Raw genomic sequence first — 13182 nt, forward strand, 5'->3', positions numbered from 1 at the left:
TCACAAATCGCTTACCTCACAAAAATCTTGGTTACTCGAACTACTGCAATAGAGCGACCTCCACTACTGCCAGCTAAATAAAAGATTCAAACTACTGAAGGCACTAACTACTGATAGGCATAGTTAGCAAATGAAAGATTTTAATAGAGAACGAACAATGTATTTACCTTAATAGTCATAATTGACATCCAGTCTTACAAATTTCAAAACTCCGCCATCTCTCTCCCCACATCCACCACTGCTGGCGGCTCACCTCCAACTGCACAACGCTATGCGCTGTTCACATCCAGCTGCCGCTGCCCAACACTACAATGGCAGACAACAATGCAAACTAGCCACAGACTGCACACAGCACAGCCAGTGATTTTCATACCGAGCGCTATGTGGCGTTAACAATATAAAAACATAAACAGCCTACTTACAAAGTGCAAGAACCATAGACGGCCTTTTAAGTCCGTAATATCACTCGTATATTTACACCTACAGGGATACTTTGCAAATTACATTTACGTGCCTGGCAAAGGGTTTATCGAACCACCTTCACGATAATCCTCTATTATTCTAGTCTCAAACAGCGTGCGGAAAAAACGAACACCTATATCCTTCTGAGCGAGCTCTGATTTCCTTATTTTATGATGATGATAGTTTCTTCCCGTGTAGGTCGGCGTAAAAAAATATTTTAGCATTCTGAGGCGAAAGCTGGTGATTGAAATTTCGTGATAAGTTTCTGCCGCAACGAAAGACACCTGTGTTTTAATTATGTCCGTCCCAAATCCTGTATTGTGTCAGTGACACTGTCTACCCTGTTTCACGATAATGCAAAATGTGCTGCTCTTCTTTGAACTTTCTCGATGTAGTCCGTTTATTCTGTCTGGTAGGGATCCCACACCGTACAGCAGCGCTCCAGAAGAGGACGGACAAGTGTGGTGTGGGCAGTCTCTCTAGTAGATCTGTGGCATCTTTAGCCAATAAAACGCAGTCTTTGGTTCACCTACCCACAACATTTCCTATGTGTGCTTTCCAATTAATGTTGTTCTTAATTGTGATTCTTAGGTGTTTAGTTGAATTTACAGCCTTTAAATTTGACTGATTTATCGTCTAACCAAAGTTTCACCGATTCCGTTTAGCACTCATGTGGAGAACCTCACACTTTTCATTATTTAGGGTCAACTGCCAATTTTCGCAACATACAGATATCTTTTCTAATCGTTTTGCAAATTGGTTTTGATATTCTAATGACTTTACTACACTCCTGGAAATGGAAAAAAGAACACATTGACACCGGTGTGTCAGACCCACCATACTTGCTCCGGACACTGCGAGAGGGCTGTACAAGGAATGATCACACGCACGGCACAGCGGACACACCAGGAACCGCGGTGTTGGCCGTCGAATGGCGCTAGCTGCGCAGCATTTGCGCACCGCCGCCGTCAGTGTCAGCCAGTTTGCCGTGGCATACGGAGCTCCATCGCAGTCTTTAACACTGGTAGCATGCCGCGACAGCGTGGATGTGAACCGTATGTGCAGTTGACGGACTTTGAGCGAGGGCGTATAGTGGGCATGCGGGAGGCCGGGTGGACGTACCGCCGAATTGCTCAACACGTGGGGCGTGAGGTCTCCACAGTACATCGATGTTGTCGCCAGTGGTCGGCGGAAGGTGCACGTGCCCGTCGACCTGGGACCGGACCGCAGCGACGCACGTATGCACGCCAAGACCGTAGGATCCTACGCAGTGCCGTAGGGGACCGCACCGCCACTTCCCAGCAAATTAGGGCCACTGTTGCTCCTGGGGTATCGGCGAGGACCATTCGCAACCGTCTCCATGAAGCTGGGCTACGGTCCCGCACACCGTTAGGCCGTCTTCCGCTCACGCCCCAACATCGTGCAGCCCGCCTCCAGTGGTGTCGCGACAGGCGTGAATGGAGGGACGAATGGAGACGTGTCGTCTTCAGCGATGAGAGTCGCTTCTGCCTTGGTGCCAATGATGGTCGTATGCGTGTTTGGCGCCGTGCAGGTGAGCGCCACAATCAGGACTGCATACGACCGAGGCACACAGGGCCAACACCCGGCATCATGGTGTGGGGAGTGATCTCCTACACTGGCCGTACACCACTGGTGATCGTCGAGGGGACACTGAATAGTGCACGGTACATCCAAACCGTCATCGAACCCATCGTTCTACCATTCCTAGACCGGCAAGGGAACTTGCTGTTCCAACAGGACAATGCACGTCCGCATGCATCCCGTGCCACCCAACGTGCTCTAGAAGGTGTAAGTCAACTACCCTGGCCAGCAAGATCTCCGGATCTGTCCCCCATTGAGCATGTTTGGGACTGGATGAAGCGTCGTCTCACGCGGTCTGCACGTCCAGCACGAACGCTGGTCCAACTGAGGCGCCAGGTGGAAATGGCATGGCAAGCCGTTCCACAGGACTACATCCAGCATCTCTACGATCGTCTCCATGGGAGAATAGCAGCCTGCATTGCTGCGAAAGGTGGATATACACTGTACTGGTGCCGACATTGTGCATGCTCTGTTGCCTGTGTCTATGTGCCTGTGGTTCTGTCAGTGTGATCATGTGATGTATCTGACCCCAGGAATGTGTCAATAAAGTTTCCCCTTCCTGGGACAATGAATTCACGGTGTTCTTATTTCATTTTCCAGGAGTGTAGATGGTAAATGACGGCATCATTTACAAACAAGCTGGCTGGAGTGGCAGAGAGGTTCTAGGCGCTTCAGTCTGGAAGCGCACGAGCGCTACGGTCGCAGGTTCGAATCCTGCCTCCGGCATGGATGTGTGTGATGTCCTTAGGTTAGTTAGGTTTAAGTAGTTCTAAGTTCTAGGGGACTGATGACCTCTGAAGCTAAGTCCCATAGTGCTCAGAGCCCATCTACAAACAACCTCAGACGATTCATCAATTGTCTCCGAAATCGTTTATATAGATAAGGAACAGCATTACCTTGGTATCATTAAGTGCATAAGAATAACGTTGGGGAATTTATAACGGAATGCAGAGTTCAGTAAATAGTTCATTCGCTTATCGCCTCACGGCAGCAAAGCAGAACTCGGAGGCCGCTTCTGAGGACAACAGGTCGAATCGCCAGACTGACGTACAACTTAGCAGTCAGGGTGCATGGAGTAACCACGAGAGTGATCCAGCCTTCACACGAAGCCCCACTGCAGACCGTAACCCTGCGTGTCTGGCAGGCAGGCAGGTCGGCTGCAGGCACTCAAGTCGCCTCCTCCTAGTCGACTCCCGGCCATCACTGGCACCGAGGTGGAACCAGCCTCCACCAGGAAACACACGACACCTCCACCCTGCTGCGCTCCACTGAGTTCTCGCTTGACACCACTCAACTCTCAAACGTCGCTGGTCTGTGGGTAGTAGAATGCATGCTACAAGGCATCCACCTCGGACCTGTTCTTGAAGTAACCACTTTGTAACCGTTCATTGTGTCAGTGTGGTGCCAACTACCACATAAGCTGCCGCTGCAGATGCAGTACGGTACGCCAGAGCCATACGCCAAACACAATTGTTTTTCCTCTATCTAGTTCCACGTGGCCGTTTGGAGTCCAATCTTATTGGTTCCGTAGTAGATCGTAGTGACCATCTGTGGCAACAATGATGTTCAGTGGCAACATTTCGGCCAAGTTTTCCTGTAAAGTTGCAGAAAGAACATGGACCTTCTTGTAGCCCTAATACACAACCTCTTTCAGCCCCAGTGACAAACATCAATTGGCAAAGTCGAATTTCAAAGATAAATGAAATGTCATGTGCCTAGGGCCTCCCGTCGGGTAGACTGTTCGCCAAGTGCAAGTTTTTCGATTTCACGCCACTTTCGCGACTTGCGCGTCGATGCGGATGAAATGATGATAATTAGGACAACACAGCACCCAGTCCCTGAGGGGAGAAAATGTCCGACCCAGCCGGGAATCGAACCCGGGCCCGTAGGATTGACATTCTGTCGCACTGACCACTCAGCTACCGGGGGCGGACAGTTTCAAAGGTAATTAACGCTCACGACCGTTGCAGAAAGTATTTAAAGGAAACCTGATTTGCATCCTCATAGAGGCGCTGGTAGCCACACTCTTGTGCGACTGGCACTGCTCTTAAATCTGGATGGACATCATCATTCTGAAGCAGAAAGACGCCTCCCAACTTACGTTTCAGTTGCAGAACTGCTTCTTGGTGTTGCGATTTTCAGATCCGAGTATAGGGGTGCAGCTTTCTCCATTTCGAAGGAATCCCCCCCAGGCGTACCCCCCCTCTCCACCCTTCACAACTACCACCTACTCTCCCCCCCCCCCCCCCAGCTGATGTGGTGGCTTCGTCTTTTCAACTAATATCCTAGTAGCGCAGTTTTCTCGCCAATAGTAGCCATCTCGACACCTCACACTTACTACAATATATACACACACTAAGCGGTACCTGGCGGCATTCAACTTCCCGGACTGCCGTCGTGGTCATGTGTTCGCTCATTAGCGTATTTCCTGCATAACGTATCGATCGACAATCATTTTGATCAACAAATTTATTTTTGTTGCCAACGCAGTTATCGACGGGTTTATATAACGATACGATATTGCAGTGCCTGTGTTATTCCGAATTACAACGTGAAGTTCGCTTCGACGTGCCTGCATCGTAAGTCGGAATAACACAGCCTCTGCAATGGCGTCTTCATCCTCCGCCTGTAGGCAGGCGACTTTCTGGAGAAATGTCTCCCCTGTGTTGGAATACACATAATGGAGGTAAGAGTACAGCTTGCAGACACATGGTTGACAACAAACACGTGTTTGCGGCTGGCCGCGGGTCTCGCTCGGATAGCCTAATGGCAAGGCGGCCACTCGCGACGAGTGGGACGTCCGGGTTCGAGTCCCGGTCCGGCACAAACTTTCACTGTCGTCACTCCACTCCACAGCTTATGGTTGTCCATGTTCGCAATTTCGAATACATTTAATGCACAAAGGGCGTTCAAAAAGTTTTGCACAGTCGTCTCTAATTTTTTTTATTTTTTGAAGGAGGAGAATGAACTTTTTTGTGAACATACTTGGAACATTTAGCTCTACATTGAGCCTACACTATGTAGCCTCCATCAGCTGTGACGCATCTGGCCCAACGTTCTTTCCATGACGTAAATGCACTTTGGTAAAATTCTGGGGATTGACTTTTAACCATCGCGTGACACAGGAAATAAGTCCCACTATCAAATGTTTTACCGCGCAGGCGGGCCTTCTGACGATCAGAGAGGTAAAAACCAGACGGAGCCAAGTCCACACTGTAGGGAGGATGAGGAACGATTTTCCAACCCATTGTCCTGATTTTTTTCTGAGGCATAAGAACTGTATGGGGTTTGTCATTGTCACGGTGTAGTCTGAAGAACTGACGCTGAAGCTGTGGTCTGTGGGTCTTGATGGCACGTCGCAGCTTGACCATTGACAAACAGTAATGGTCCTGATTAACTGTGGAGCTAGGTTCCAAAAAGTCAATGAAAACGACACCACACTGATTCCAGAAGAACGAGGTCATCACCTTTCACCCTGCTGTTCGTGAAAGTCTTTTTTTCTTCTCCCGAGGGGAACCTGGACGTTGCCGCTCCATGGATTGGACTTTGCTCTCAGGTTCGGACGAAAACAACCATGTTTCATCCTGCGTAATGACGCCGTCAAGACACTGTTTCCACTCTTCAGTGAAGGTCTTCATGAGACCCTAGCACACATTCTTCCTCATCGTTTTCATTTCCCTTGTCAGTAATCTAGGCACCCAACGTGCAGAGACTTTCCTGTACCCTAGTGACTGTACCGGTGATACCACACTACGCAATGACAAACGAGTTATTTCAGCAACACGTCGTGTCGTCACACATCTGTCATTTTGGATGATTTGATCAATGGTCTCCTTATTCACGTCACTCACTGCCGTCGATGGTCTACCGCACCGTGGATTGTCCAGTAGAGAGAAATCAACTTCTTTAAACCTCTGCAACCACCGCTGGATACTGCTGCGATTCACAGAGTCCTCCCCCATTAAAAGGGGGCAACTTCCTGTGAATCAATGCGGCAGAGTCATCGCCTGTATGGAAGGGGAACTCCACCATCCACCGTTGCCGCAACCTGACATCTACTTCATGGTCCGTTATGGCTCACCTGTAAATAAAAGGAAATACTTTTATATACCAACTTATAGCTGAATGTTCAAAGTATGTTCACAAAAAATTTAATTCTCCTCCTGCAAAAAATAAAAAAATTAGAGATGACTGTCCAAAACTTTTTGAACGCCCTTTGTAGATCTACAATGCAGCGCCAAAGAACCTGGTACAGGCATGCATATTGAAATACAGATATGTAAATAAGCAGAACAAGGCGCTGCGGTCGGCAGCGCCTATATAAGACAAGTGTCTGGCGCAATCATTAAATTGGTTATTGCAGCTACAGTGGCAGGTTATCGACATTTAAGTGAGTTTGTACGCGGTGCTAAAGTCGACGCACGAGCGATGGGACACAGCATCTCCGAGGTAGATATGAAGTGGGGAGTTTTCGCCGTACGATCATATCGCGAGTGTACCGTGAATATCAGGAATCGGGTAAAACATCAAATCTCCGACATCGCTGCGGCCGACAAACATCCTGCAAGAACGGTACCAACGACAACTGAAGAGGATAGTTTAACGTGACAGAAGTGCAACACTTATGCAAATTGCTGCAGATTTCAATGCTGCACCATCAACAAGTATCAGCGTGCGAACCATTCAACAAAACATGATCGATATGGTCTTTTGGAACCAAAGGCCTACTCGTCTACCCTTGGTGACGGCACAACACAAAGCTTTACTCCTCGCCAGGGCCCGTCAACACCGACGTTGGGCTGTTGATGGCTGGAAACATGTTACCTGGTCGGACGAGTATCGTTTCAAGTTATAGCGACGGACGGATGTGTACAGGTATGGAGACAACCTCATGAATCCCTGCATGTCAGTAGCGAGGGTTCAAGCTGCTGGAGGCTTTGTAAGGATGTGGTGCATGTGTACTTGGAGTGATATGGGACCTCTGATACGTCTATATACGACACTGACAGGTGACACGTACGTAAGCACCCTGCTTGATGACCTGCATCCATTCATGTCCATTTTCCATTACGACGGACTCGGGCAATTCCAGCAGGACAATGCGACGTCCCACACGTCGTGAATTACTACAGAGTGGCTTCGGGGACACATTTATGGGTTTAAACACCTCCGCTGGCCACCAAACTCCCCAGACGTGAACATCACTGACCACATCTGGTATGTGCTGCAACGTGCTACCCAGAAGATATCTCCACTCCCTCTTGCGGATTTATGGTGTTCATTCCTTCCAGCACTGCTTCAGACATTAGTCGAGTGCATGTGGCACTTCTGTGTGTTCGCTGGTGCCTTACATGGTTAGGCTGGTGTACCAGTTTCTTTGGCACTTGAATATGCATCAGTTCCCAATTCATTATTAAAGACTGGCGCGTCATGAGATTTTTGTGTCGGAATAGTAAACCAGTACGCCTGGACATCTGCTACAAGTCTCTTAGTGTAACTCGATGTCGTCCTAAGTCCACGTTGCAGGCGTATTTGTGAATCAAATACTCTTTTGTGACGAATGCGTGTCCGCAGTTGATGTCTGATAAAGTAAAGGGAAAAATGAGCGAGTCACGGGTGGGAGACGTCACGCTTCCTGCGGTTTAACCTTCCTGCTGAAACACTTCCGCTGCACGTAGCGCACACTCAGTCAGTGCTCCCTGCGGTACGCACCGCGTGTGTTCGTTCCCATCTCAGCGTGAGTAGCTGACAATGGACCCAGCGGGTGTAGTTACGTCGCTGCTGGTTTTGCTGGCAGCAAATAACTCCTCGGTGCTCGACTGTGTCTGTAACCACGTCGCCAACGTCACCGACGAAATGAGTTACGGCGATGGACTGATGTGGGAGACGTACTGCCAAGACCTCGGTGAGTACATCTTCGTTTTCTTTTTTTTTTGGTCATCAGTCTACTGACGGGTTTGATGCGGCCCGCCACGAATTCCTTTCCTGTGCTAACCTCTTCATCTCAGAGTAGCACTTGCAACCTACGTCCTCAATTATTTGCTTGACGTATTCCAATCTCTGTCTTCCTCTACAGTTTTTGCCCTCTACAGCTCTCTCTAGTACCATGGAAGTCATTCCCTCATGTCTTAGCAGATGTCTTATCATCCTGTCCCTTCTCCGTATCAGTGTTTTCCACATATTCCTTTTCTCTCCGATTCTGTATAGAACCTCCTCATTCCTTACCTCATCAGTCCACCTAATTTTCAACATTCGTCTATAGCACCACATCTCAAATGCTTCGATTCTCTTCTGTTCCGGTTTTCCCACAGTCCATGTTTCACTACAATGCTGTACTCCAGACGTACATCCTCAGAAATTTCTTCTTCAAATTAAGGCCGGTATTTGATATTAGTAGACTTCTCTTGGCCAGAAATGCCTTTTTTGCCATAGCGAGTCTGCTTTTGATGTCCTCCTTGCTCCGTCCGTCGTTGGTTATTTTACTGCCTAGGTAGCAGAATTCCTTAACTTCATTGACTTCGTGACCATCAATTCTGATGTTAAGTTTCTCGCTGTTCTCACTTCTACTACTTCTCATTACCTTCGTCTTTCCCCGATTTACTCTCAAACCATACTGTGTACTCATTAGACTGTTCATTCCGTTCAGCAGATCATTTAATTCTTCTTCACTCTCACTCAGGATAGCAATGTCATCAGCGAATCGTATCATTGATATCCTTTCACCTTGTATTTTAATTCCACTCCTGAACCTTTCTTTTACTTCCATCATTGCTTCCTCGATGTACAGATTGAAGAGTAGGGGCGAAAGGCTACAGCCTTGTCTTACACCCTTCTTAACGCGAGCACTTCGTTCTTGATCGTCCACTCCTATTATTCCCTCTTGGTTGTTGTACGTATTATACACTCCTGGAAATGGAAAAAAGAACACATTGACACCGGTGTGTCAGACCCACCATACGTGCTCCGGACACTGCGAGAGGGCTGTACAAGCAATGATCACACGCACGGCACAGCGGACACACCAGGAACCGCGGTGTTGGCCGTCGAATGGCGCTAGCTGCGCAGCATTTGTGCGCCGCCGCCGTCAGTGTCAGCCAGTTTGCCGTGGCATACGGAGCTCCATCGCAGTCTTTAACACTGGTAGCATGCCGCGACAGCGTGGACGTGAACCGTATGTGCAGTTGACGGACTTTGAGCGAGGGCGTATAGTGGGCACGCCAAGACCGTGGGATCCTACGCAGTGCCGTAGGGGACCGCACCGCCACTTCCCAGCAAATTAGGGACACTGTTGCTCCTGGGGTATCGGCGAGGACCATTCGCAACCGTCTCCATGAAGCGGGGCTACGGTCCCGCACACCGTTAGGCCGTCTTCCGCTCACGCCCCAACATCGTGCAGCCCGTCTCCAGTGGTGTCGCGATAGGCGTGAATGGAGGGACGAATGGAGACGTGTCGTCTTCAGCGATGAGAGTCGCTTCTGCCTTGGTGCCAATGATGGTCGTATGCGTGTTTGGCGCCGTGCAGGTGAGCGCCACAATCAGGACTGCATACGGCCGAGGCACACAGGGCCAACACCCGGCATCATGGTGTGGGGAGCGATCTCCTACACTGGCCGTACACCACTGGTGATCGTCGAGGGGACACTGAATAGTGCACGGTACATCCAAACCGTCATCGAACCCATCGTTCTACCATTCCCAGACCGGCAAGGGAACTTGCTGTTCCAACAGGACAATGCACGTCCGCATGTATCCCGTGCCACCCAACGTGCTCTAGAAGGTGTAAGTCAACTACCCTGGCCAGCAAGATCTCCGGATCTGTCCCCCATTGAGCATGTTTGGGACTGGATGAAGCGTCGTCTCACGCGGTCTGCACGTCCAGCACGAACGCTGGTCCAACTGAGGCGCCAGGTGGAAATGGCATGGCAAGCCGTTCCACAGGACTACATCCAGCATCTCTACGATCGTCTCCATGGGAGAATAGCAGCCTGCATTGCTGCGAAAGGTGGATATACACTGTACTAGTGCCAACATTGTGCATGCTCTGCTACCTGTGTCTATGTGCCTGTGGTTCTGTCAGTGTGATCATGTGATGTATCTGACCCCAGGAATGTGTCAATAAAGTTTCCCCTTCCTGGGACAATGAATTCACGGTGTTCTTATTTCAATTTCCAGGAGTGTATATGACCCGTGTCTCCCTATAGCTTACCCCTATTTTTCTCAGAATTTCGAACATCTTGCACCATTTTCCACTGTCGAACGCTTTCTCCAGGTCGACAAATCCTGTGAACGTGTCTTGATTTATCTTTAGTCTTGCTTCCACTATTAACCGTAACTTCAGAATTGCCTCTCTCGCGCCTTTACCTTTTCTAAAGCCAACCTGATCGTCATCTAACGCATTCTCAATTTTCTTTTCCACTCATCTGTATATTATCCTTGTTACCAAGTTGGATCCATGAGTTGTTAAGCTGATTGTGCGATAATTCTCGCTCTTGTCAGCTCTTGCCGTCTTCGGAATTGTGTGGATGATGCTTTTCCGAAAGTCAGATGGTATATCGCCAGACTCACATATTCTACACATCAACGTGAATAGTCGTTTTGTTGCCACTTCCCCCAATGATTTTAGAAATTCTGATGGAATGTTATCTATCCCTTCTGCCTTATTTGACCGTAAGTCCTCCAAAGCTCTTTTATATTCCGATTCTAATGCTGGATCCCCTATCTCTTCTAAATCGACTCCTGTTTCTTCTTATATCACATCAGACAAATCTTCACCCTCATAGAGGCTTTCGATGTATTCTTTCCACCTATCTGCTCTCTCCTCTGCATTTAACAGTGGAATTCCCGTTGCACTCTTAATGTTACCACCGTTGCTTTTAATGTCACCAAAGGTTGTTTTGACTTTCCTGTATGCTGAGTCTGTCCTTCCGACAATCATATCTTTTTCGATGTCCTCACATTTTTCCTGCAGCCATTTCGTCTTAGCTTCCCTGCACTTCCTATTTATTTCATTCCTCAGCGACTTGTATTTCTGTATTCCTGATTTTCCCGGAACATGTTTGTACTTCCTGCTTTCATCAATCAACCGAAGTATTTCTTCTGTTACCCATGGTTTCTTCGCAGCCACCTTCTTTGTACCTATGTTTTCCTTCCCAACTTCTGTGATGGCCCTTTTTAGAGAAGTCCATTCCTCTTCAACTGTACTGCCTACTGCGCTATTTCTTATTGCTGTATCTATAGCGTTAGAGAACTTCAAACGTATCTCGTCATTCCTTAGTACTTCCGTATCCCTCTTCTTTGCGTATTGATTCTTCCTGACTAATGTCTTGAACTTCAGCCTACTCTTCATCACTACTATATTGTGATCTGAGTCTATATCTGCTCCTGGGTACGCCTTACAATCCAGTATCTGATTTGGGAATCTCTGTCTGACCATGATGTAATCTAATTGAAATCGTCCCGTATCTCCCGGCCTTTTCCAAGTATACCTCCTCCTCTTGTGATTCTTGAACAGGGTATTCGCTATTACTAGCTGAAACTTGTTACAGAACTCAATTAGTCTTTCTCCTCTTTCATTCCTTGTCCCAAGCCCATATTCTCCTGTAACCTTTCCTTGTACTCCTTCCCCTACAACTGCATTCCAGTCGCCCATAACTATTAGATTTTCGTCCTCCTTTACATACTGCATTACCCTTTCAATATCCTCATACACTTTCTCTATCTGTTCATCTTCAGCTTGCGACGTCGGCATGTATACCTGAACTGTCGTTGTTGGTGTTGGTCTGCTGTCGATTCTGATTAGAACAACCCGGTCACTGAACTGTTCACAGTAACACACCCTCTGCCCTACCTTCCTATTCATAACGAATCCTACACCTGTTATACCATTTTCTGCTGCTGTTGATATTACCCGATACTCATCTGACCAGAAATCCTTGTCTTCCTTCCACTTCACTTCACTGACCCCTACTATATCTAGATTGAGCCTTTGCATTTCCCTTCTTCGTACAGTGTCGATTCACTCGACGTTACGCAATACACAGTTATTATCTGCAAACAGGCTGTTTGACTTAAACATAGTGCTGTCAAACGTTCGCAGCCCACCAGCGAAGGAGTACACCATACATCTACATCTGTATGATCACTCTACAATTCACATTTAAGCAGTTCACCGAACTACATTGTACCTTCAAGTTACGTTGCTAGTGTTCCACTCTCGAACAGCCTGCGGGAGAAATGAACATTTAAATCTTTCCATGAGAACCCTGATTTCTCTTCGTCTTCTCTGTGTAGGTGGGCTCCAAGAAAGATATTCCCACACTCGGAGGAGAAAGATGGTGATTGCAGTTTCATGAGAAGAACCCGTCTTAACGTGAAACGTATTTTTTTTTTTTTTTCATGACAGCCACCCCAATTCCTGTATTATATCAGTTCAAATGATTCTGAGCACTATGGGACTTAACTTCTGAGGTCATCAGTCCCCTAGAACTTAGAACTACTTAAACCTAACTAACTTAAGGACATCACACACTCCCATGCCCGAGGCAGGATTCGAACCTGCAACCGTAGCGGTCGCGCGGTTCCACACTGTAGCGCCTAGAACCGCTCGGCCACCCCGGCCGGCTATTATATCCGTGGCACACCCTCCCCTATTTCGTGGTAATACAGAATGAGTGCCCTTGTTTGGACATTTACGATGTCCGTCAATCCTACCTGGTAAGAATCCCACTCAATACAGCAATATTCCGGAACAGGGCCGACAAGCGTAGTGTAGCCTGTTTCTTTAGTAGACCTGCTGCAGCTTTATAATCTTCTGCCAATAAATCGACGCCTTTGGTTAGCCTTCCCACACACATTACCTATGTGACATTTCCAATTTAATTTACTCGTAATCCTAATCTCTAATTGTTTAACTCAATTAGATTTCCGCAATTTATCGTGTTACTGAAATTTCGCGGATATATTTTACAACTCATGTTAATGACTTCACACTTTCCAGTTGCCACTTTTCAGATCATACAGAGATCTTGCCTAAATCATTTTGAAATTGTTTTTGATCATCTTATGACTTTACGACAATCGTAAATTACAGCATCAGCAGCAAGTGGCTTGTAGTGAAAT

General features: G+C 47.7%; 1 protein-coding gene across 1 annotated transcript in view; it reads left to right on the forward strand.

Annotated features, from left to right (window-relative positions):
• The first annotated feature begins 7815 nt into the window (after positions 1-7815).
• LOC124719630 overlaps positions 7816-13182 on the forward strand; it is a 78494-nt gene continuing 73127 nt past the window's right edge. The window contains exon 1 of the mRNA XM_047244846.1: positions 7816-7969. Coding sequence (XP_047100802.1) covers positions 7816-7969 — 154 coding nt within the window. The remainder of the gene's footprint in view (positions 7970-13182) is intronic.

This window comes from Schistocerca piceifrons, chromosome 11 (genome assembly GCF_021461385.2).
Source record: "Schistocerca piceifrons isolate TAMUIC-IGC-003096 chromosome 11, iqSchPice1.1, whole genome shotgun sequence".
Lineage (NCBI taxonomy): Eukaryota > Metazoa > Arthropoda > Insecta > Orthoptera > Acrididae > Schistocerca > Schistocerca piceifrons.